We start from the raw sequence: 24523 nt of genomic DNA on the forward strand, positions 1-24523 counted from the left end.
CAATGTGGCAATTTGTACTCATTTATATTCATGGTGACTGCCAGGAACATCCAGCAAAGTATCATATGCTCCATGGAATGGTCTTCAAACGTAAGGAGGTTTACAATATGTTTTAGAAATATTTGAACCAAAAAGGTTAAAAACGTAACAGTTATTACCATATGACCAACGATTCCTCTCCTAGATATATAACCAAAAGAATTAAAAACAAGTACAGCATTATTCACACTAGCCTAAAGGTCAAGCAACCCAAATGTCAATTCCCCGATGGGCGGGTAAACAAGAGGTGGTATGCCCATACAATGGACTATTATTCGGCCCCACAAAGCAATAAAGTACTGATGCGAGCTACTGTGGGGATGAACCTTGAAAACATTACACCAAGGTAAGGAAGCCAGACGCCAAAGTTCACGTATCCAGAAAAGGTCAATCCATACAGACAGATTGGTGGTAGTTACTATGGGCAGGGGGAGGAGGCAGGAATGGGGGGTGACTGCTTAGTGGATATAGGGTTTCCATTTGGGGTGATGAAAATACTTTGGAACTAGACAAGAGTGCTGATTGTACAACATTGTGAATGTACTAAAATACACTGAATTGCATAGTTTAACGTGGCTAATTTTCTGTTACGGTAAGTTCACCTCCATTTAAAAAAGAAAAAGATATAGTGCATTAATGGGTAAATGGTTAGGTTTTTGGAAACCTCAACTCTCCAGAAAGTCCATTTACCCCGGCCAGGGCACTGTGGGAAAGATCTGGCCATAAAGAAAGATGGAAACTGCTTTTTCCTCTGGGGAAGGAAAGCGTCCTACTTCTGAAGGACAGCAGAGAACCACCTACTTCCCTGGAAGATGCACACGTCCTCCATCAACGCTTTGCCCACAGCTCTGGTGCCTTCCTTCACATCAACTGTTTGCAGGGGTGAAGGAGGCAGTGCTTGAGCTCTGGGTGTCTAGCCCCCTACACTACTTTGTCTAAAATATCAGACCTGTTTCTACCTTTTGGCAGCTATATGATTTTTTTTTTAAGATTTTATTTATTTATTTGACAGAGAGAGACACAGCAAGAGAGGGAACACAAGCAGGGGGAGTGGGAGAGGGAGAAGCAGGTTTCCCGCCAAGCAGGGAGCCCGACGCGGGGCTTGATCCCAGGACCCTGGGATCATGACCCGAGATGAAGGCAGGCGCTTAACGACTGAGCCACCCAGGCGCCCCTATATGATTATTTTTTAAAGGATTTTTTTAAAGCTTATTTTTCAGTATTTTCTACACCCAACGTGGGGCTCGAATTCACGACCCTGAGATCAAGAATTGTGTGCTCTTCTGACTGAGCCAGCCAGCTGCCCCGATTATTATTTTTATTATGGAACTATCAAAACTGTTCATTTTTGTATTGAAATATGTTCTCACTTTTTTCCTACTTTGGCAGAAATCAAGACACTTAATGCCTTCCCTCTTAAAACAGCGAGGCAGGCACAATGCAATCCTCTTTCTCAGTTACAAATAAAATGTAAAAGCCACACAGTATCAAGCTGAGAATTAAATTTCCTTAATATTAGGATATTAACCCATTATTAACACATTTTAAAAAAAAATGATATGCCCTGGGGCGCCTGGCTGGCTCAGTCAGTAGAACATGCATCTCCTGATCTTGGGGCTGTGAGTTCAAGTCCCACATTGGGCGTGGCGCTTACTTAAAAACAAAACAAAAACAAAAAAACAAAAAAAAATTTTTAAATGATACACCCCCAGCCCATGTGTTGAAAATTTTGCACACCTTGTCATAACATGTTTGTATGGTTGTTCTAAAATTTGGGGAGATGAGCCTTTCTTCTAAAAAGTACTGATCTACTCATAAAGAGTATCATAACCTTTCCACAAAAGCTTTACTTGGAAAGTGATTATTTTGGTCAAAACCTCCTAGGCATGCTACCCCTTCCTGGTCGGGCAACCCCTCTGGTCATACAGCGTGGCTGAAGAGATCACTCATGCTGGAAGTGCGGAGGACATGGTTTTTGTACGGGGGCAGGAAAGCCAAGGGCATGAAAAGCTTGTTAGCAGAGTTGAAGCTGGAACATCCAAAATGGTCTTGTGCCTGGTTTTATTTTTAAGTAATTTATACTGCACGTTGCCCAATGAAAGAGCTGTCAAGTGTTTCAGGACAACAATGTGGTTGGTGGCTACGGCAGTTACCAGCATCACACACGTGCCCTCCCCAGTCCCTACCCTGCCGTGATTCTAGAGGAGAAGGAAGGAAGCTGAACAGCCGACATCCAGCACATAGGCAGCCTGCGGAACTGGCTGTCAGGCCTGGCGGACCCTCTAATGCATCAGGATACCTTTCCCCACTGAGCCCGGTCACTGCCACACAGTGGGAGGTGGCCTGTAAGCTGAGACCCCACAGTGTCTCTGGCTCAGAAGCGTCATTCCAACACATCTACAGATCGCTCCATTGTTGAGTTACCGTCCCGACTTCAAGAGGGAGGAACCACGCAATACCGTGAAATAGAACACTTACACAAAGAGCCTCGAAAGGCACATCATTTGAGGTGAAAGACAAAGATCCAAAGTTGGTTTAGCTGTAAGACGTTATTCACGCCAAATGACTGACCGCCATGGCTCTGGTGGTTGCACACTTCTCCTGAAACAATATTGATCTTCATGACCGACTTCCCCAACAAGATGTTGAAAATGCGTTCCTCATCTTTCAATCTAGTCAACTACCATGAAGATCATGTGGTCCCTTATTATACATTGTGGAGAAATTATAAGTTCCATAGAAATATTACTAAAAATAGACTTTCATCACTTTATGCAAGAAAGCCTGATTTTTTCCCATTTTGATGGAAAACTTCTGGAAATGTACAGCACATGCCTTTGTGTTCTCAAATCCAGGTTAGTGTACCTAATTTATTCTTTTAAGGATTTGTGGTCTTATTCAGTCTCTCAGCCCATAACAATGACGCCCACACTGACTGAGGTAGACAGGTCTTCTCATCTCCACCAACCCACCAACCCCAGATCCTGAGCTCCCGATTGTTCCTCGAGACCGCAGCTTCTCAATCTTCCCCTGCACCCCAGGTAGCACCATTTGAGGTGGTTCCCAATCTCCTGTGGAATAAAAGGCTGAAGGCTTCTCCTTCTGAGACTGCTGTGTTGGAGGAATGGCTGTAGGTGCTGGAAGAGTCTGCAGATAAGAGATTGCTTTGCTGTACACTTAATGGAAGATACCAAGCCAGGTTTCTATTTTACTTTGCATTGCACACACCATGTAATGCACGAAATGAAGACACACATTCAAAATGATCTGCATTACAACTGCTTAAAACTTTCACTGTTAAGGTTAAGTTAGGAGCACCTTGGCAGGTGCCTGTCCTTAACTCCGTGACACCCCACGAGCACTTGCATATCTTTAAGCCAGACGAAGAGTTGAACTCCTCTGTCTCCACAATGTTCAGGACCCTTCTTGCCAGATGCAGAGAGATCGCTTAAGTATAAAATAGCTGCCCTGGATTTTAAAAGATCAAGAATTTAGTGGTATATGGCTATATTCCGACGTGACTCTAAGAATGCAGGTACTCCTGTCGGCGTCCTTTCCACTTTGTGGTAGAGGCTTCCAACATATAAAATACATAATCTAAGAAAAAAGACAATCCCTCCAGTTTAGACCATATTAAATACTCTAAGCAAAGAGAGCTAACCTACACATATTTACAACAGGTCTTGAATCTGTTCAAGGTTTTCCTTAAATCCATGTTCTCCAAGCACTTTATTTTCTTTGCTATATTCCTACTGAGTGAAGAATGGTTTTTCAAACTTTATATTCTCCAGGGTGTATAAAAAATATTACACAATGGCTAAAAGGTGTTAGCAACCCAGGTATCCATCAAAGGAAGAATGGATAAGTAAAATATAGTACACGCATACAGTGCAGTACTATTCAGCCTTAAAAAGGAAGGGAATTCTGACACACACAACGTGGATGAACCTTAAGGACATTATGCTAAGTGAAATAAACTGGCCCCAAAGGACAAATACTGTATGATTCCACTGAAATCATGTACCTAGAGTAGTCAAATTCACAGAAACAGAAAGTGGAATCGTGGTTGCCATGGGCTGGCATGAGTGGGGATGGGGGAGTTATTTTTCTTTTTTTTTTAAAGATTTATTTTTTTTTTAGAGAGTACGTGCACATGAGAGAGTGCACACACGAGTACTGATTTTTTTTAGAGAGTACGTGCACATGAGAGAGAGCACACACGAGGGGCGGAGGGAGAGAATCTTCAAGCAGACTCCCGGCTAAACGCAGAGCCTGACATGGTGCTCGATCCCATGACCCATGAGATCATGACCTGAGCCGAAACCAAGAGTCAGACACTCAACTGAATAAGCCACCCAGATGGGCACAGAGTTCCAGTTCTAGAAAGATTTAAGAGTTCTAAACAATTCACAACAACGTGAACGTACATAACACTACTGAACTATACACTTTAAAATGGTCAGGATGACAGAGTTTGCGTGTATTTGGTAATATTTTAAAAATTAAAAAGATTGAGAATTTTGGTACTGATAGAATACATTAATCTCTTTTTTATAATATCAAGGAGAGATCTGAAAACAAGCACAGAATTAAGGGTAAATAACAAGAAGCATCACACTCCATTTTTGGACATGTACCTTCAAATTTTAACCCAAATTGACAAACAAAAATATTCCAGTGACAAATTACAGACCGTTTAGTAAGGGAGAAGACAAAAGGCATTTAGATTTTCAGGGACAAAATAATCTCATTACAGCTCAAATATTAATAAATACATAGGTTGTGGGTGACAGTAAATTCAACAAATGGACTCCCACACACGGGGACAGCAAACAACCAGCTTAATTTGAACAAAACTCAGTAATCTGAAATCTTAAAAAAAAAAAAAAGAAAAAAAGTAAAGAATATGTAAAATGCGTGTCTGGTATACACAGAGAACCCAATTTTTTAATTTTTTAAAGCTATTTTATTATTATTTTTAAAGATTTATTTATTTTAGAGAGGGAGAGAACACGAGCAGGAGGGGCAGAGGGAGAGAGAATCCCAAGCGGACTCCATGCTGAGCGCAGAGCCCACCACCGGGCTCGATATCACGACCCTGAGATCAGGACCTGAGCCAAAACCAAGAGTCACACACTTAACCAACCGCACTACCCAAGCGTCCCTATTTTTATTTTTTAAGATTACAGGAAACCTTGTCTCATTTGGAGTTAAAAATGCTTCTCTATAACTAGAATTTAAGTAAAAACTTAATAATAAATTAAAAAAAACGTCTAATGTAAGACCTCCATTAAGTACAAGAGGATAATTAGGCTCTTAAAACATGAATGCACAAGCTTTACTACTTCACCTTCTCACTAATGGCCTAAGTCATTTCTTAAAAGGCTTGTCACCAGATTTTAAATGACAAGCCTACATGTTTCCAAAACAACGTTCTCTGACATTTCATAATTGTGGGGCACAGAGGACAGTCCTACCCATGTAGACACATCTTCACAGTCCTCACTTGCTCCAACATAACCCTGAGATCCGGGCAGGCCAGATGCCACTGTTCAGCCTCCTCTGACAGATGAGGGAATGGCTAAGTGCTGCCCCTACAGTCACAGAGCCGGTGAGTGAGATCAAGGACAGGAACCCGGGTTCCTGGTGCGCCACAGCGTGGCTCTGTGGCAGCCCCCTCCACCGCTCACCCATGTACGGAAGAGGAATCCTCCCAGACTCTGTCCAGCTCATCACCAGTGGCCAATGTCTCTATGTCTTGTACGTTCCACTTTCAATGAACTCTAGACTCTGTCTCCTTCCCCTCCATCTCCCACCTCAGCCTCACTCAAATTTTCATAAAAGCCCCCTTTCCTCACTGATTTCCCAGCGTGGACTTGCGTGTTCAACCCAAGCGCCACATTTGACCCATGGGCCTCTGAAGATGACAACTATCCTGCTTAGAGCCCTCCAACACATCCCACCATCTTCAGGGTCACTCAACTGGGATATTTGAGAAGAGAGTCTGAGTGGCTCCCAAAAGGTGAGAGAACAGCCTGAGTCCTAACAGATTATTCTCATAACAGTTACAGAAGCTGGCGGGGGCGGGGGGGCAGTCACTTACTGAGTTTTCATCATTCGTGCCCATGTTCGTGCCAAGTGGCACTTTTGAACCTCCATAAAACAGAAGTGTAAAACAACATGGCAACAACAACAGCAGTCGTTCCTAATAGTTTATTCAAAGGAGGACAAATTAGGCAAAATCTTAGCGGTCTATCAGCAAAAATAATTATGGCCAAGGACATCTTATCCTTCCCCCACTACCTTAAACATACCACTCTGCCTGGGTTATTGTATCACTAAAACAAAGGCTGCATGGATAAGAGATTCAATGAATTAGTCAGGTTCAAATGTAATATAAGTAAAAATGGCGACTGGCAAGCGAAGGGGGTCAAAGAAGAGCCTCGTTGTAAATTAAGTACCAAGGGAAGCAAAGATCACTTGGTAAGAAATCCCAAGAGCTGTGACACACATTTGTTACATGTTGTGTCATTTATCCCTCCATAAAAAGGTATTTCTCCTGCTCCTGAAACCTCCATGACGACGCCATGTTTCAGACTCTGGACACGTGAAATTCTCAAACATGAGGCAGGACCTGGTACTGGCCTCCTCATATTGGATTCCAAATTCCACCAGAATAAAGAGCTTGGTCATTTGCATGGCTTTTCAGAAATAGAAAGGACGTTCTATTTTGAAGCACATAACAAATTTTTCTAGTCAGAAAAGTTCCACATAACTCACCAAAAACTACATTTCCTTGCCCACTTTAATAATCTGAAACAGCTGTAGCACATGTTGCTTAAAAATGTTGGAAGAAACTCTCTGCATTTCTTCAATCCAAAGTCTACCAATTCAAGATTTTCAAAAGGCATCAGGGTGTAATGCCTAGTATCTCCTCCCCCCACCAAAAGGAAGAGATATAACTCAGAAAACTAAAAGCGACCCAGTGGCCTCAGGTGCACTCTGCTTTGAGGTACAGAGGGATCCAAGCCACTGTTAGGAAGGCGCTATTCAGCCACGAGAACTAATGGTCTACACAACAAGGTCTGGTCATCAGAACCCAAGAAGTCCTAAGCCCAGAGCTACTTTCCCTGGAAAACTGCTTAACCCCTCTGGGCCTAAGATTCTGATCAGTCATAAACACACATCCTCTCACCCCACACGATGGCCACGTGAGAATACTATGTAAATCAGGGGTATTTATTGTTTTTGTTAATGAAAATAAAAACCATAACTGCTTTTCATCATGTGATCGTGACTGCAGCTGGATGTGGAACAGGGACATCTGAAACGCACTAGGGAAATCTGCTGAAGTCAGGGCCGTGCCATACTTTCCTAAAGGAAAACTTAAGAAGTGGGAATCATCAGCCAGATTAATTTCCCATCCAGCATTCTCTTCTTTCCTTCCCTCTTGATCATCTCAGCTCCATATAGCAGTATCTTTATCCTGAATGCAGCTTCAGTTTTAAATTACAGATCCATACGTTCAACGGCGCAATGGACATCTTCACTTGGATGACCTTTAGTTCTAACTCACATGGACAAGGCTGAGCTCCCCAAAACACCTATTTCTTCTCACTTAGTGACATCTTTTTTTTTAAGATGTTATTTATTTATTGAAAGTGAGAGAGCAAGAGAGCGAGAGAGAGAGAGAGAGAAGCGAGTGCACATGTGCGAGTTGGGGGAGGGGCAGAAGGAGAGGGAGAGAGAGAATCTCAAGCAGACTCCATGCTGAGAGTGAAGCCCGACACGGGGCACAATCTCACAACCCTGAAATCGTGATCCGAGCCAAAATCAAGAATCAGACGCTTAACTGACTGAGCCGCCCAGGCGCCCCTCACTTAGTGGCATCTTGACAAAAGCACCATGTTCAACCCAAATGGGTCAATCCAGAAATCTGGGATTCATCCTACAGACATTCAACCTATTTGCCCCCAAACTCTATCAAACACTTACATTCTTCCTCTCAGTATCCTTCATACTCAAACTCCCCCAGGACTGGTTTGGAACCCCATCATTTCCCATCTAGCTCGCTGGTCCTAGACTGGGATGCATCTTGCACTCAACCATCACCCTGCAGCCAGAGTGAGTTCTCCCAGGACTCGTGTTTAAAGGTGTCCCATACAGCCTTCACAAATGTATTCAAACTCATTCACTTACACACGGAGCCCTTCCTCACCTGCTCTTGACCATCTTGCCAGACAGCTGCATATAACATTTCAGCATCTTGAATGTCCTGCAGTTGGACAAATGCACCATACTAGTTCATGTGTCTTTGCACATGCTGACTTCTGCTAGAAATGAGGCAGCCTCCCTCTTGGTCAAATTCCCATATGAATCCTTCAAAACTCAGCATGACTAGTGCCTCTGCTGGCAATCTTTTTTTTTTTTTTTTAAGATTTTATTTATTTATTTGTCAGAGAGAGAGAGCACAAGCAGGGGGAGCAGCAGAGAGAGCGAGAGGGAGAAGCAGGCTCCCCACTGAGCAAGGAGCCCAATGTGGGGCTCCATCTCAGGACCCTGGGATCACGACCCGAGCCGAAGGCAGACGCCCAACTGACTGAGCCACCCAGGCGCCCCCTGGCAATCATTTTCTGACCCCTTCCTCCTTTCCTCCTTCGGATACTCATTATGTTCCAAGTACTTTTATCATACTCACTATCACCCTGAGCAACTGTCAATGGTTTGCTTGTGTCTGCCCTCACCAGTGAACTGTGAGGTCTTGGAGGGGCAGTGTCTTTCATTTATCCAATCTTTCAAGGAACAATTACTGTCAACAAGAGTAATTTTGCATCCTTGGAGCTTAGCACTCAGCCTGGCACACAAGTAGGGCTGCATCCATGTAGATAGCTTGGGGGCACATGATTTGACCACAAATCTACCAAATAAATTCATGTTTTAACTGTGTTCTAGTGCTCTATGTCCACTACCTTCTATATTTAAAAAAAACCAAAAAACTGTCGTCGTTATCCAATTAAACAATTTAAAAGTTTTAAACAATTTAAAAAACTGTTAAGCATTCACGTTTGATGAAAACTAGTAAGTTTGACAACAGATAAGTCAAGTTGTTACTGAAGTCAAGCTCTGAAATTTAGAAGTGACATTTCCATTTAATTTGAGTAAATTTCTGATTAAAATTCCCTCCTTGTTGAAAGGAATCTGACCCAAAAAGAGACCCAAAAGAGAGGCAGGAAAGGAAGAAAAAAAAAAAAATCGTAAAAACCATGTTCCTAATTGCCGCCATCATGTGCTGATGTGGAAGTAGCCACTCAAGAGTATAAATGTTTGGTAAAGTTTAAAAATACATATTGTCAGACAGATGGTTACAATCATCTTCTGGCAACACCGGTCTCGATTTCATGTGGAAAAAAAAGCCCCTGACAAAACCACACTGTATTCAGCTGTTCCTGGTATGAGGCACATGCCCAGGCTGCAGGCCATCCTGCTTCCAGGCCATCCCGGCATCCGAAAGAGGCACTCTGTTACCTGACCCTGGCTTTGGGAAGGGACGGAACAGCCCCGAAGAGTCTACTTTGGGAAACCTCAACTCCAGGAAATGAAATGCAGATGTAGCCGCACGTGTCCAAGGCCGTCAAGTCCACCCCGCGCCCGGTCCAAGGACCGTCGGTGGCCCGGGATCTCCCCGCACGTGAACCCAGTTCACCGGCCTGCTCCGCCGACAGGTCTCCAGCTCGCCGCGGCCAACACATTACACTTGGCAGAAAGCAGCAGCCTTCCAAGTTAATTCAGGAACATCATCAAACGTTCACAGACTCGGTCTGGAACGCCACCTCACCAAAGGAGGATATTTTTGGAACACCTAAAACTACACGAGCCGTGAGGAATCTTTTGTGCTTACACACGCATTTATCTTCGGTCACCGCCCCAGCTTCTTCAAAGGGGCTCGTTTGATTCTGATCCCCGCCCTGCGTGTCCGGCAAGAGCGACAGGCTAACGGACGGGCGGGGTGGAGCGCAGCCGGCTTCCTCTGGAGCCATCCCCGGCGCCGAAGCTGCAGACAAGCTCCGGCGTTCCCCGCGGCTCTGTCCGCCGTGTGGTTTGGCTGGGAGAGGAGGCTCCTCCGTGCCACTGACCCAGAGCGCGACAAACCCCGTAACGGACACACTGGGCCTCTCTCCCATCTGGCGGAAAGCAAATCTGCCACACCATGGAGCTTGCTTGGCAGACCCGGAGCTTAGGTTCAATACGACAGAAGCCTCATCTGCTCTTGTCAACACTGTGTTTAGACGCTGGGTACATAACAATTTGAAATGAGCCAGGCTCCAGAGAATACAGTAAGACGGGCGTCCAACACCAGCTCGTCTTCCCCGCTCTCCTCTCCTAGAGGAGCTGCCAGGACTGTCGGCACCATGTTCTCATGGCCGTTGGACGTTCACAAGGCTGGGGTCATGGAAACGAACCCTTCCTCCCCCACGCTTCTCCTGTCTGTTCTTCCCTCGCCCCCAACCCCCCCCCCCCCGGGCTGAAGCCCTCCATCGCTTTGCCGTGGCGTCTTTGCAACCTTCTCTCCGCCAATCTACCCTCTCTACTCTCTACCACACCACCTCCCTATCAACTTGTCTAAGTTTTACCTTGAGGAAATTCTCTCTTCAAAAACCTTTAACAAAGATGGTGTGTTTCTACACCGCTCAGCCCAAACGTTACTAACTATAAGCAAATCAAGGTTTCTCAACCTCGGTACTAGTGACAGCGCAGTCCAGATAATGCTTTGTTGTGGGCTGTTCTGGGCACCGTGGGATGTCAGCAGCACCCCTGGTCCCCACCCACCAGATACCGAGAGCATCCTCTGCCTTAGCCAGGCAACCAGAAATGCCTCCAGATAGCGCCAAGTGTCCCCTGGGGACAGAATCACCTGGTTGATAATCACTGCTTTAAGGATGTCCTGACCCCAGCCTGCCTACCTCGTCTAACCGGCTCAATATTCCCTAACACACCAGATGCCGTGAGCAAAGGAACTTCCCCCAATTTAGTGAGTCCATCACACTGAATTCACTCTCGTCTCTCCATGTCCTTGTATGCTGTCAACTAGCCTTTCCTCCTAACCAACTCTTATCCCTCCTCTGAAGTGTCATTATTGCCCCTCCCGTCCCCCCACAGGGCTTTTCATGGTCAGTTCAGGCTTTCTCGCCTATCTACAGGTTACCTCTCCCTATCTCTTTCCTCTTTGTCCCACAAACACATGCCCTGCTCCTCCTCTCCCTGAGCCTTTAGGAACTTAACAGGTGTGGGTACTTGTCCTTACCCAGTCTCATGAGCGGTAGGAGGAGACAGAGGAATGTGGGACCCTCATCAGACCCTCTCCCGAGGAGAGGCCATCATGGAACAGCCCCTGTGGCAGGAAGCCCATAGAAAAGAGGCTCAGGGTGGAGTGTGGGATGAGGTCCCAGGCTAGGAGCTATAGTGCTGGGAAGTCACCAGAGGATGGGAAAGATGAGATGGAGCCTCAAGCACCAGGAACCTGAAGTTCCAGGAAAGGAATCCAGCATTAGGGCAAAAGTAAGGGGCTCATGCAAGGCAATTATGTAAAGAGTAGAGCTGCTCTGACCAGGGGTCAGATCCCAAAAGGACCAGTGGCAAAGCTAGGGTCATGCAGACCTACACACTGACAGAGAAGCCTGTTCAGGGTCTGCCCTGAAGGATCCAGGGCCAAGTTCCAGGCAAGAGCTTTATAAATAAACACCTGGTAGTACAGACAAGATGCGGGAAAGGTACAAAGGTTCTAGAAGCTCTCACTTGCCATTTGATTTTAAAACAGTCCTGTCAGATGTAGGGGTTATGACATCGCTATGACATCTGACCTTTTAAAAATCATAAATTAAAAAACTGACACACAGATTAAATTATTAAGATAGAGCCCAAGAGGAGGCGAGTGGAGAAAAGCATGCTCAACTCAGATTTGTCTACTCTGAGTGCTTTATCATAATCTTTATAGCTATCTACCCCATTTTAATGGAGGATGGTAATGGCTGGGGAAATATCTTACTGGGATCTGGTAAAGTCCTCAGTCAGTAAGGGCGGTCCCCAAGGAGAAAAAAAACTAATGGTCCTTTTTAGCACAAGGCAGTAGACCTTTCTACCTGGTGATGGGTCTGCTCATCAGCAAGCTGTGTAACCTGCTAACTCGGACCAGAAAGCCAACAAATGAAATAATGCAAGATCCAGAGTGTCGGAGAAGACCCACAGGGATTCCTTCTCCGTAACATGACTCAAAGGAGGCCACCTATGGCAAGCAGATGAACGTGCCCCCTGGACGTCCAGGCCAAATGCACTTTGAGGATGTGATTAAGGTTGGAAATGCTGAGACAGGGCGATCATCCAGGTGGGCCCCATCCAATTGCAGGAATCCTTAAAAGCTAAGAGAAGTCTTGGCTGCAGACAGAAATGAGAAGGAAGGAAGGAGAGATTTGAAACATGAGAGAGACTCGGTCTACCGCTGCTGGCTTTGAAGGTGGAAGGAAGCAGACCCGTGGAAGCTAAGAACAGCCCTCGGCTGACAGCCAGCAAGAAAACGGGGACCTCAGTCCTGTAACTGCACATATGAACAGAAGGAGCAGGAAACAGATCGTCCCCTAGAGCCTCTAGAAAGGAGCACTGCCCTTCCCAACCCTGGATCTGAGGCTGGCGAGACCCCGGCCAGACCATGACCTACGGAACCGTAGGTCACTATCTGCTGTTTTAAGTTGTTATAGTTACGGCAATTTTTTATGCCAGCAAAAGAAAACTAATACAGCACCTCTGGTACAAGTAATTTTTTCTTCTCTAAAGCTATAGACGGGCATCGCTCAGAGCAGGGATAAAAGGCAGGACAGCTGTGGTTTTTCTGACAGGTGGTCGTTTTGTCTTGATGGGGCAGAGCCTGAGGCATCCTGGCAACCATCTCCAGCAGCCTCAGCGATAAGAAAATCGAGGGGCTGCTTTATGACAATTCAGTTATCCAAGTCTCAAAAGGCAGGCACAGAAGGGCATTATTAACTGAACTGACCTGTAAATTGGAGGTACAAAAATCCCGTGTTTTTCCCTCAAAGGGGAGGAAAAAGATCTTCATTCTAGGGAAAAAAACCAAGACCCTATTCGCAGGCTTTATTGGGCCACTTAGCTATCAGGTTTAACGTCATCACAAAAAGAGGGAGAGGAAAAACTTTAAAAAGGCTCTGCCTTTTAAACCCCCTGGGTAGTTTCCCCCCCCCGGCCCCTGCTAATGGATTGACTTTTCCCTGACTATTAAATGTAGAATAAGAACTTGCACCTAAAGATAGAAGAGGGTGAATTCTGAAATACTCACCTACGAGACACACATACCCATAAAGAAATGGTAAATCTAGCTTCGCATTTCATCATCAACTAGGATGTTATTTCTAATACATATGGCATGTGTTTTACAAACATTTCTCACACAATTACCAGGGGCCTGGGAATGTCCTTGGCTCAAGAAAGACAAAGTCAGGGGTTCCTGGGTGGCTCAATCGGTTGGCGTCTGCCTTCAGTTCAGGTCATGATCCCGGGGTCCTCGGATCAAGCCCCATGTTGGGCTCCCTGCTCAGCGGAGAGTCTGCTTCTCCCTTTCTCTTTCCCTCTGCCTCTCTCCCTGGCTCGTGCCCTCTCTAATAAAGAAAATCTTTAAAAACACATAAAAAAGGAAAGACAAAGTCAGTCCTTGACAAACTGAGCAAGGAAATTGCTAGGTAAACAAAGTTCCGTGGCAGCGTCAAATAATACTCAATACCCAGGAACACCAACCTGGATGCAGGTCATGGCTCTTCCCCAGGAAGGAGGGAGGCCACTGGTCACCCTGGAGCTTTCTGACCGCAGAGTTCCATCGACACGTGCACAACACAGAACAGACAGCCATGTCTTCATAAACACATGGGAATGTTACCCTTCCCGAAGAACATATGGAAAACATCGTAACCTAGAGACTTTGTGTAGGCAAGCTCAGCCACAGAGCTAGAATCCCACTGCATTTCTCTCCATAGGGCCGCTTAAAAACGTGGCAAACATTACGTCAATCTGGCAAAAATGACTTTCGCACGTAAAAAGCAGAGGAAAATTAAGCATTAAACCCGCAAATAACTCATTTCCCAGCTCTCCTCTCCTCATCTAAGGGTAAATAAATTGGTGAAACAAGAATACTAAGCAGGCCTTGAGTTTCCGTAAGCACCTACTAGTTTGCTGTAAAGGCTGATGTTATTCATCAGAATCACAAACGTATTGGCAAAATTAAGCGTAACTGCTGAAGAAGAAAAATTACTAAAAGATCAAGAGTTTTCTACAATATTAAAAAAATTTTTTTCAAAAAACCCCTATAAATTTGAACTTGACAAGAAAAAAACATGTAAGCCGTTGGCCCCTTTACTGTAAGGACTTAGAAACAGGCAGATGAAAAAGGTAAAATCTGCAGGCCAATCTTGACAGATGAGCTAATATATGTACTTTAATGTCAAAAAGTAATTATGTATTATAGAAATGATTTCTTTCTTTGAAATGATCTCTAACTATTACTGTTATAATACAGATATAGTCACATTTCACAAAAGTTGAGAGAAAAATGTGCAGGCCTGCTTTTTATGGACATGTCTCCCTTCAAAATAGCAATCCTACAAATAAGAAAGATGGGTTCCCTGAATCCAAATATTCCCCTGGAGGGGCTCCAGAGCCAGAAAAAAATGCGAAAATCCATAAAAGGAGAAAAATCAAGAAAAGGAGACAAAAGCTGGAGCTCAAGGTACTATTGTTTGCAAATCTGCATTTCACACCCCCCACCCCCAGCCCTTAACTGAGGAAGACAACCATTCTGGTGACTTCTTCATAGAACAAAACACTTAACAAAACAGAATGCACTCACCCGAAGAGGTCAAATTACCCTTCAATAGAAAGTAATCCCCTCTAATAAAATCAAAGCAGTAAACATGAGAACATAATTTATTGGACCATGTTTTTAATTTGGCAAAACTCCCAGAAACACAGGTTTACTTAGATGAGATGGTCAGGTTCTCAAAAGGCAGGAAATATCCTTTGAAAACAAAAATTAGCATTCACTCAAACTTGAGGGATTTTTTTTTTTTTAAAAGAATTCAAGTGCAACTTACATATATTTGATTTCTCTTATATCGCTGGTATAAGTTATGCATGATGGACCCCCCGTGGAGCTCCGTCAAAGTGGCCATGTCATCCACGCCCTCTTCATTCATAGGGTGCATAGCAGTGACCTTCTGGTGTGTAATTGTGCTCTGCTTGTAGGTGAACACCTGATGGGCAGAATGATTTCAACTGTTTAGCGATCAGCAATGAACAGTCTCCCCAGACATTTCCCACCTTAAAGTACAATCTCAGGACAGTTTCAGCAACAAGATCCTGAATTGGCCAATAAAAAGTATTACTGCAGAGAACTTCTTCATTTTCTCTGTGCCACTTATCTATTTTTAAAGGAAGCAATTACTTGACAACTGCAATTAGATATTCCTCAAAGACATGAGTTCAAGTATTAGCCATCCCTTGGGAATCGCAGAAATCATAAATTTGCGGTTCACTTCTCCACGTATTTCTCCAATTGCTATAAAGCAGTAAGAGTTAAGAAACTGGCTAACCAAACTTTTTGAAGAGTGATTTGGCTTCACTGTGTAATGCCTCACATGGGATCATACATATATATTTCAAAACTTCATGATAACAGCTCTTCCATTCACCACATAGTCCTATTTGTTCAAATATGTATCTGTTCAAAGGTTGGAACACATCTTCACAGGAATATGTTAAAAATATCCTTGAATCCCTTCTTGGAATTTAAAATAAAATCAGTTTGTTTGCTTGACACCTGTCCTCCTTAAAATCCTGAACACCACTGATGAGTGCCGTATACGTGCAGTAGCATGTACATGACGAACTCGGACGCAGTGAAGACTGATCACTGAATCTGCATGTGTTTCTAAAATCTACTCATTGCTTTTTTATCACTACTGATTTGGTATAGGATTAAACATATTAAGTCAGCTGCACCTGTTGATCAAAGTTTGGCCAGCTTTACATATAAACTCACGTACATAACAAAATCATTTGCTGAAGGAGTCTACTCCATAATTATTCATCTTATACTTTTACAACGTTCATCCCCAAAACACGAAGATATAAAAAGCAAGGACCTAAAGAACATGAAAAATGCAGTCTTCACATGCACGCGTACTTCATATGTGCACATACACACAACGACTTCCTGGAACAGTATCTGTAGAACTTCCTGATTGGGGAATTCTATTTTTAAATATCGACCACTTGCCTACATGGCAACAAATAGTATGTTATTGCAAAAGAGAATGACATACTAAGGAAAGCCGAAGTACCAATCCAATGGTTTTGAGAAGCCGTGAAAAATGGCATGTTTTATTTTTCTAGAGAAAAAATAAAACTTCAGCAGTGGCATTTCTGCCACATGAACCACAAGAGTTGGTCAAAACCAGTCCTGAGAAGCTGCTCAACACGACGGCAGACACCCGACCGTCTCTTCTCAAGGTCAGCCACTCTCCCCAGCTGCTTCCTGGGAGCAGACATCCACCAGGAGATGAACCAGCCCCAGTGGCCCCACCTCCTGGCGAGGCAGCCAACCCCGCCACGTAAGCACCCAAAGGGTAGGACAGGCCTGGAGACCGCTCAGGGAGTGCAAGGTGGGGTATGTCCTGGCCAAGAAACATGTATTAAAGAAAAACAATGTGTAGGAACTTTCAAGAGTGTGGATGCACTTTTAAGACACTGACCTTCCATTCTAACTCAAGCACCATGGAAGAAAATTAAAGAAACAGATTTAGGCCAAGAGTTGAAGTTTTCTTGGGGCAATCTGGAAAATCCCAGAAGTGAACAGCTAAAACTCTCTGCTCTTCCCCAGCTTGCTACATGCCAATGATGCTAATCCAGGCAGGTTTTCTTTTTTCTTTTTTTTTTTTTTAGTATTTTATTTATTTGAGAGAGAGAGAAAGAGAGAGAGAGAGTGAGCACGAGCATGAGCAGGGGAGAGGGGCAGAGGGAGAGGGAGAGGCGGACGTCCCGCTAAGCAGGGAACCCAATGCAGGGCCCGATCGCAGGACCCTGAGATCACAACATGAGCTGAAGGCAGACGCCCAACCAACTGAGCCACCCAGATGCCCCAAGCAGGTTTTCTGGAAAACTAACCACTGGGCTGGTACTTGGGTCTGCTATCTGCAGTGACTGTGAGGTGGGGGCAGAAGCAGAACTTTGGCCCCGTGAACTCCCAGCCAGCTGAGGAGTGCAAAGAAGAGTCCTGTGTCACCTCTCTGCTCCTAGCACACACCGGGAGATTCTTCTCATGCTGCTGGCTCAAAACTCCTGCCAACACAGTGGGCAGAATGGTTGCTCAGGTTCCCAGGAAAAGGTTCTTATAGGAGAGACGAGAGGGCACCAAAACCAGCACAACTGTCTCGTGCTCAATCCCCACGTCCCCTCATCATCAGCAAGTCCTTCCCAACGTGGAAACAACTCTTCCTACTAAATGTCCCTGAGTATACAGAGAATTCCAGAATTTGAGGATAGAAATAATTTAGAATACTAGAATTGTCATCTGTATTTATATTGATTCTGCCTTTTGGAAATAATCATACACAGCCTACAACACTTAGACACTAAAAAATTACACACACACACCCCTAAATATTTATATCATATGTAAGCACTGGTCTTTTTTAATGCCCTGAGAATAGTAAGACAATGCGTGGACTGAAGTCCAGAGCTGGGCACACAGCTCTGAGGGAGATGGCTACACACCGTCGTAGGGTTTCCCACCATCGTACACTCGAGTTCAGGTTTTCAGGAGCATGCTCTGTGCCAAACATGGGCACGTGCCCATTCTAGGAGTGGGAAAATCCAGAGAACTGGAACCAATTCTTCCCATGGCCTCAAGGAGACAGAATCATGATGGAAGAGAACATAAACAAGAGACCATGAACAGAAAAGACAGACAGAGGACAGCAGCTGCTCAAAATATGAACTCTCTCCAGAAAAGTAGAATAGTAGAGAAAATGTGTTTGTGAAGGAAAGGCAAGGATAACCATCCCTTCAGAGATGGGTTAACGTGTAAAAATTTTAGAATAGTGCGTGCCATTCTGCAGGTGCTAAATAAGTGTCTGATAAATTAAGGAAATCCATTCATTCAAACAAATATTTCTTGATGTGGTCTAAGGACTGGAAATATACCTTACATTCCAACAAGGAGAAGGAAATAAAACCAAATACACAAGTAAATATCTATCACAGATGGTGATGAATGTTTCTGAAGACATAAATGAGGGTAAAGGAATTAAGTACCAAGAGGCGTTACTTTATACTAGATTGGAGGAGAGCCTCACTGATAGGGTCACATCAAAGCAGAGACCCTAAGGAAGTAAGAGATGGAACCAGCCCCCTGCATTCAGTGTGTTAATGCACAGTGGTTGAATAAGCACCTGATTTAATTTAGAAAGATTTCAAAGGATTAATGAGACCCACAATCTTATTCAAGAATTTTTAAGGAGAGTCCCTTGAAGCATCAAAAGTCATTGGTATGTGCAACAATTAACAGGCTATTAGTTACACTAGATTATTCCCAAAATGGCAGGAAAACTCTAGGTTTAAAGAATGGGATTCTTTTTACAGGAATTTTTGGGGGGAACAGTCTCCACAAAACAGTAACAAAATATATTCTGTAAAACCCAACTCAGGAAAAAAAATGGAGTCACTTCCATGGAGCATATGGTAGGAGAAAGGTGGTGAGGTTAAGAAGTGGAGGAAAATATGGAAGATTAATAGACAGGAAACCAACTTAGGGAAAAGGCAGCCTCAGAACAAATAACTCCTGCGTCAGAAATGTAAGCCACTGGTCACAAGACGGACTGGATTAAGCATGGGAGCAGAACAAAGGAAACCAAATCACCAGTATTGGAAAAACGACCCGGAAGGCTTGTCTAATGCTGGGTCCACTTCTACATGAAAGATCAAAAGGTATGGAGTCAATTAAAAAAATAGCTCAGCCAGCGTCAATCCACTTTTATGTTCAACCTTAGGACAGCACCTATACTGCAAGGAAACTCTCACCAGGTGGAGGCAAGAGTCCCTCTACACACAGTTTTACATACATACACAGATTTCTCCTATTACAAGTCATTAGAAGCCCCAGTCCTAACATTTAACATTTCCAATTAAACAGAAAGGAAACAGAAAGTAACCCTGTCATGGACAGATGGGATGGAGGGTATTCTCAATCTGGGCAATCTCCTTCACTGTGTCCTAGAATTCCTGCTAGAATGTTCTCAGTTCAGCACCCCTGCTCTGCCCCCCGGCCCCGTGGCAATGTCTGGAAACATTTCTGGCCATCAGAACCAGGGTAAGGAGTAGGGCGCTATTGGCATCAGGTCGGGAAGGGCCAGGAACGCTGCTACACATCACAGATTTATTCAGTCCCAATGTCAAGAGCGCCACGTTGAGATACCGTGGTCTAGAAAGGCCAACCAACCAGAGGTCTAGGTAGACACTACCCAAAAAAAAAAAAAAAAAAGATGTGAACGAGCCAATGTCTACAAACAGAACCTTTCATAAAATATAAAAATATTTTAGAAACAAAGAAAAACATTGAAGAGAGGTTCATCAAAGGTCAGCCTGACAACATTCTGCAATTTAGTTTTTGGTTCTTCCTCATCTGACCTGAGTTAAGAGGGTGATGGCGGTGAGGACGAGGATGGCGTCTAGGCCTCGGGATTTGCTTACATCTGCGTTACCTTCTACCTGTACTGTATTACGGTCAGATGCTATGGTCCAGCTCTTTCTACCTTGTTCCTACCCTGCCCAGGGTGGCTGTTGTCCTGAGTCCAGGCCACGTGCATCCTGGGACTCTCCTGGAGGTCTCAGCCCCAAGGTTATCCTCTCAGGAGATGCCGGTGCAGTCATGGGCACCATGCTGGCCTCTTCCTTATTCTGCTTGTATACCATCTTCCTAGCTCCTAGGACAGCCTCTAATCGCTTATGTAATCTGTCATCTTACTTGTTTCAAAACCACCTCTGCGTCCACCACTCTGGGACCCCAGGTCAGTCTCTTTCAACTCATTTGTCCACAACCTACAGCTGGAAATGTTTTATCCTGTAAACTACCATACACATAGTTTCATAAAACACTTGTCACAATGTCTGATGCATCTTAATATTTTCTATTCTGTTTCTTTTAAATGCTGGCTGTGACCCTCTAAACTGATTTCACATCTATTATGGGTTGCAAACCATGGTTCGAAAATTCTACGAGGGCAAGAAGCATGCCTAGTCTTGCTGAGACTTGTCTTAAGGGCATATATAGATGCTCCCCAGAGCCAGTCTTGGCCCACTATACAGAGTCAATAAAGACAGAATAAACGGTCCTGGGTTTCAAAATGGGTATAATGTATAAGGAGAAGTAGAGTGGGGGTAATGACCAAAAAGCATGGCCTTGGAGTACTGGAGGCTGATCAGGCTGGATTCACTTCTCCTAGATCTATGCATCCGAGAACCTAGGGAAAATGAGCAAGGTACTTACACCTGCTCTGGCCCAGGATTTTTTTTTCCACCTGCAAAATAAGAATGGTAATAATAACTCAGAATCATCATGTAAGCTAAAGAAAATGATGTAGGTAAAAGTCACAGTGATTGACACAAATGAAGGCTGAATAAAACGTATCTATTCCCACGAGGGGGGCATCATGCAAGGAAGAACGTAGAACATTCCAAAAGGAAACGCACCAATTATCTTTGCACAGAGGAGCCCAGACTCCTTAGACACGAGCCTGGAGACCAGCTGGATGAAGAAGGGAGTGAACAAAAGGGAGGGGAGCAGTTAGTTCTCCAGTTTTTAGGCCAATCTGAGCCTGTACATTATCTGATGAAAAACTGACGTACACCTTCTATTTCGACCCCTTTGTACAAATCTAGCTGGCCTTGTTTGGGTTTTCTCTGGATTCAACTTCGTTTCTGGGGGTGCCTCTCTCAATTTAATTTCCTTCTTCATTCGCTTATTGGCTCATGAATTCAAGACAGCAAGTATGACCCCTGATAGAGGTGAAGGCTTCTGCCTCCCCACCTGTGGCTACAAAGAGCAGTAATGGAAACCAAATATGAGCCTCCTCGTGGCCAGCCCCCCTGACTCCAGGCTCTCAGTGGCTATATATGCCCTTAGGACAAGTCTAAGAGGAAGTGGCCTACTTAACTGAAAAGCTGGCCTGTCGTTTTTGCTGCAGCCTCAGGAGACTGCAGAAAGTCGATGGGGCACAGAAATGTAGAGTCCACTAGAAAGTTCCACTGAAATCTCATCAAAAGGAAAATCATACACACCTAGTCTCTTAGGGAGCAGGGGGAAACGGCAACAGTGCCTCGCTTTCAGCTCCCACCTATCAGATTTAGCATTTTAGTTACATGGCACAGGGGGTTCAAATCATTTTTACCTCCACGTTCTGCTAACTTCAGCCTGCCTTGCTAAGTTTGCTAGACAACAGACTACTGAATACAGATAAAAGACTGGTACTTTCTTTTTCAAAGACAAACTAGTTTGTGGGATTAAGCCATTTAAATGGTCATCAGGTTTTCAGGGCCCAATGTCACAGGATGCATGGCATTTGGGTACAAAACCAAAGTAAGGCAAAGGGCTGGACAGAGAGACAGGGCACTAGTGACCACTGGCAACATGCCCCAGACACACTTTTGATATTCCCTCATTTGATCCCAGGCAAGGGACAAAACAGTGTTGCTCATTGTCTTGAGGATGAATTCACAAAGGATCAGAGAGGTTAGGAAACCTGCCCAATGGCACACAGCAGAGCTAGCACTGAATTCCTGGGGATTGTGCAAAAGCACACCCATTAGAGTCAGACCTAGAGGGACACCAGTTCAGAGATAGCCTTTTGAATTTATTTATCTGCCCTCTCTAGTTCCTTCATTTACCATATTTGCCAGGCTGTGAGCTGGACCCCGGGAATACAACAATGAATTAAACGGCTCGTCCTTCAAAGAGCCTAGCGATCCCCAAGAGATCAGAAACAAACAGGCAATCTCCATGTTGGGGGCTAGAACAGAGGAAATTCCCCGGGTATGGTGGGCGGTGCAGGGCACCTGCATAGTGGGGCGTGACTGGGGCAGGGTGTGGGGGGCCCCCTGTGCCCTGCAGTGACACTTGGCCTCTGACCTGAAGGAACTGGGGGCTGCAGAAGCAGCTAGGATGGGGACAGACACTTCTCCACTTACTCCTCATCACAGACAACTAAGGTCAAGTGTGACACTGTGATTGTTTTGCTAGAGAAACAGAGAAGAAATCTCAGTACGCAATGCAATTCAATGAGTCCAACTTTCTAGAAACCCCACAGGAAGGCAATGTCTGAATCACTTCTAGGAATGATCACTACACACACTGTTGTCCTCAAAACGGAGGGTTTCCTCCTGCATTCCTGTGCACACATAAAACACTACCAAAAGCACCAGCAATGATACACACAGCCCAACGAGGATGGCGGGGTTCCGGCAGGTCAGTCCCTGAGCAGTAAATCTTAACCACTGCGCACGTATCTTTCTGATGACACTGTGGCGTTTACAGGCAGACGGATAGGATTAAGAGTATGAGAAGTCTAAAACACCAGGAAGCTAATCGTGGACAGTACATCTGCCCATGGAGATGCAGAGCCATACCACGCAATGAGCAATGCTAAATGCAACTAATTCGCTTGCGTGGGCAACTGCCCACCAACCAGGAAGGCCTAGGTGATACTCCAGCCCTGACCTCTGCTGGTGGACTTCAGAGAAAAATGTTACCTGTTCGAGCGAGCCGGCGCAGTCAGAAGGAATGACTAACACACTCACACACATTAAAGAACATGTTAGTATCTGCTAGTTAAGGAAATGAGGAAGAAAAGAAGATCTTAAATTGGAATTTATATGCAACACTTAGGAATTGTGATTTTATAGAAGAATGATGTACATCTTTCTCTTAAATGTTAGACTACACTACTTTTTTATTCATAGAAGTTTTTAGGAAAATCTGCATGAAGAAAATCACAGTCGTTGCTCCAGCTGAGCTAGGAAGCATCTTGCAAATCGCTCTTGAGTACATCACAAGATGTTCACGCCCTTTAAGCCAGTCTTTCCACCTTGAAGAATTTAGTGTCAAGAAAAAGATCGTTTGATGCAAATATTTTTTCATTACAGTTATATTAAATTATGATAAAATTATACTATGCACACAGTATAATCCTGTGTTTAATTTTTAAAATGCATGCACACAGAAACACACACACCAGTAACTGTGTGCACGCGGATACACACCAGCAACCATACTCTTGGGCGTTCATTCTATCTAAATGAAAACTTACATTTGCACAAAAATGTGCACACAAGTGTTCATAGTAGCACTATGTGTAAAAGGCGAAATCTGAAAAAGCCACTCCCAGAGGGTTACATGGGGTATGATCCCATTTACATAATATTTTTGAAATGACAAAGTAACAGAGAATGGAGGAGAGACTGGTGATTGCCAGAAGTTAATAAGGGAGTGGAGGCGAGAGGGTAATGGGGCTGGCTTTAAAGGGGCCACATGCTAGATCCCAATGCTGATGGAAAGGTTCTGTATCTCGACTCTGTGTCAAGACCCTGGTTGTGTTATTGTGCTTGAGTTCTGCAAGATGTTATCACTGAGAAAAAGCAGGTAAAGGGTATCTGGAATCCTTCTGTATTACTGCTCACAAATGCATGTGGAGCTACAATGACCTCAAAACAAAAAGGTTAATTACAAAAAAGTTTAAAAATGCATGCAAAAAGTCTGGAAGAAAATATATCAGAACTCCAAAAATGGATCACAAGTAGGTGTTTTGGACTTTCTTTGTACTTTTCCATTTTTCCCATTTTCTCAAAGTTCAAAACATTTCTAGCCTTAAAAAAAAAAAAAAAAAAAAAACAGTCCAATCAAAATCACTATCAGTGAACATATCTGGATACACATAACTGATTCAATTAATTTTAAAAATGACTATTATAGAGCTACTTTCACAAAATAAAAAAATAAAAACCAAAGTGAAATAGTACACCCCCTTCCCTGAGAGTCACCAGCTGTTAGAAGCAGTAAGGGCTTCTCCTCTAATTCACTTGTATTAAGCATGGTAAGTTTCGGCCCAGAGAGACCACAAAGCAAGAGGCATGGATGGGATAAAAGCCCAGGGGCCCCAATTCCTGGCCCCATGCTTGTAAGACAACTGGTTCACCAGCTTTCACTTCTGAGGTTCCTTATTCCTGGTCCTAACGTCCTGGTCTGTGTTCTAATTTTAAGTGTTCCTTTCTGATCCCTCTCTTCTGAGTCAGAAGCCTAGACCTTGACAGCATGAACTTGAACTCTGGTAGAGAATCTCCATCCCTGTAATTCCAAACCATCTTGATGTTTCAAAAGCATCTT

The 24523-nt window shown here is 44.1% G+C and overlaps 1 protein-coding gene across 1 annotated transcript in view; it reads right to left on the minus strand.

Moving 5' to 3' along the window:
- MYO10 (myosin X) overlaps positions 1-24523 on the minus strand; it is a 210203-nt gene that overhangs the window by 108468 nt on the left and 77212 nt on the right. The window contains exon 3 of the mRNA XM_036109218.2: positions 15186-15344. Coding sequence (XP_035965111.2) covers positions 15186-15344 — 159 coding nt within the window. The remainder of the gene's footprint in view (positions 1-15185; positions 15345-24523) is intronic.

The sequence above is a fragment of the Halichoerus grypus genome, chromosome 2 (assembly GCF_964656455.1).
Source record: "Halichoerus grypus chromosome 2, mHalGry1.hap1.1, whole genome shotgun sequence".
NCBI lineage: Eukaryota > Metazoa > Chordata > Mammalia > Carnivora > Phocidae > Halichoerus > Halichoerus grypus.